At 42.2% G+C, this 2,157-nt stretch overlaps 1 protein-coding gene across 1 annotated transcript in view; it reads left to right on the forward strand.

Moving 5' to 3' along the window:
• The window catches only part of PECAM1 (platelet and endothelial cell adhesion molecule 1), a 39,452-nt gene extending 38,222 nt beyond the window's left edge, over nt 1-1,230 (forward strand). The window contains exon 15 of the mRNA XM_018569267.1: nt 1,127-1,230. Within this exon, the coding sequence (XP_018424769.1) occupies nt 1,127-1,156 (30 nt within the window). The 3' untranslated portion in view covers nt 1,157-1,230. The remainder of the gene's footprint in view (nt 1-1,126) is intronic.
• Nucleotides 1,231-2,157: the final 927 nt, after the last annotated feature.

Raw genomic sequence — 2,157 nt, forward strand, 5'->3', positions numbered from 1 at the left:
CCATATTTTGCAACCGCGACGAAACCCCCAAAAATAAGCGCAGTAAGAAAGCCAATGACGCAAATAATATCAGAAATATAGAGGAAGAGGATATTATAGGAACAGAGACCTCACTATAGCTGAGATCCAGAGACACACAGGCACAACTGAGGGGGAAGGGAACACGGGAGGGGTATTTATAACCTCCCAGCATCCAGGTGCAGGCGATGGGTTGTTAATTGATGATTGATGAGATGATAGGCGGCACCCGCTGGTGACATCTGGAATTACACCCGAGACAAAGCACTAGGTGCAGCCTTCACCAAGCTATGGCAGGAGTCTTACACCAGGCAATGGGACCTATGGAAGTATTCAATGCTAAAAAGATAATGAATGGAAGAGTAAAACTGGGAAGACAAATTAATAAAAAGAGTTAAAAAAACAACAAAACCAACGAAGAGCATTGCCCTGCACTTGAATGCACAATGCTCCATTTTACCGGGCACATTCAGTCAGTGCGTCGTTGTAAGCTGGGCCCATTAGAAACAATGCATTGTAGGACCAGCCATTACATGGGGTCTGTGCTGAGTAATGCAGCCCAATCCGATATTTAATGCAATAATAAAACGTGGTGGAGAATAATATTAAAAAAAAGTTCAAATCAAAAATTGCTTTAATGTACAAAAAAACAATATATACGCAAAATATGCTCCGGTTGAAAATACTTCCCCTTAGCAAAGTATTTGTTGGTTTTAAACAGTGCGGTTTGATGCATTTAAAATATTTCTTCTGATTAACACAATGTATATTTTTTAACATTTTATTTGCATCGAATGTTTTAGATTCCTCAAATTTCAATTGAATGTATTGTGAGGTGATACTGCACTATGGCCACTAGATGGAGCTGAGGAGCATGGCAAATAAATACCTATTACCTATGCTCCTCTGCTCCATCTAGTGGCCATAGTGCAGTACTACATCACAATACATTCAACCTTAAAAGAACATATATTAGGAACGTTCATTTCCATCATTATTCCCACAAAACAAACGTTCATAGATGTTTGAAGGGCGAAGGACTAGAAATAGTAAATAGTGAAGTATGCTAATATATACAGGATCGGTAACAGACTGTCTGTCATTGTAGGAAAACTCCAACGTCAACAACCTCACATAGGGATGAAGGATAAATCCGGGACAACTTGGACCAGACAAAGTCCCCCTCACCACTCACTGTGGTAACAACATGGACGTGGCACCCCAATAACTAATATCAGCTTTGAAATAGCCAAAGGGTCCGGCACCCCCCGATTTTACAACCAGTACATTTCCCCGTGCTACAAACGCAAGCCGAAGCCAATTTCTGGTGGACTTTTCACCCCCAACGATGGCGCCTTGAACCACGAGAAGGAATCCATGTTTATATGTTTACAAGTGACCCATCTAAATAATCAAAGACAGTTGTGGGTGAGGAGGCCTTAAAGCACATCTCACTCCACCGGCAGTCAAGGATCCATCACACGTCTACTTATGGGTAACTTAGGGGCACGGCTTCTTCAAGAGGGAGAAGAGAGAATATTATAACCAGACAACCCCCAACGGCCGAGAACAACTGTGTGCCCCCGCGCTGCTAAAAGCATTACTGAGACGTGATAGGTCTACAAGGAATATATCAATGGATTGGTGCACAGGGACACCGTAACAAAAAAAAATGGTCAGCATTCCTTAGTCCGTATGGGAATTTGTCTCCACTTCCCCCTCCCATTGCGTCATTTCCATATGTCCAACTTCAGCTTTACCCGTGCCCCTTTATATATAGAGAGACAAACCAAGAACACTGGAATCTGCATTGCATTATTTTGTACTGGCTTGTTGTAAATAAAGATTTTATACCAAAGAACCCGCCCCGTCTCGGCTCATTCGGTGGTATGAACTGAATTGTTAGAATTCGGGAGGAGGTTCAGCTTCGCCGCCACCATGGCTTCCCATGGACAGAAGAACTTCACCAGACACAATTTCTTTATCATAAATAATATATTTGGGGTCGTTTCCCTTTTTTTTAGATGATAACTTTTCACCACGACCCCTTGAGGTGTTCCCACATACCCAATTTTTCAAAATGATCACCCTTTGCCATGGCTAAGTTACAAATTGGCCAGCAGAGTACATGACCAGGTA

This window comes from Nanorana parkeri, unplaced genomic scaffold (assembly GCF_000935625.1).
Source record: "Nanorana parkeri isolate BGI_ZX_2015 unplaced genomic scaffold, ASM93562v1 scaffold1316, whole genome shotgun sequence".
NCBI lineage: Eukaryota > Metazoa > Chordata > Amphibia > Anura > Dicroglossidae > Nanorana > Nanorana parkeri.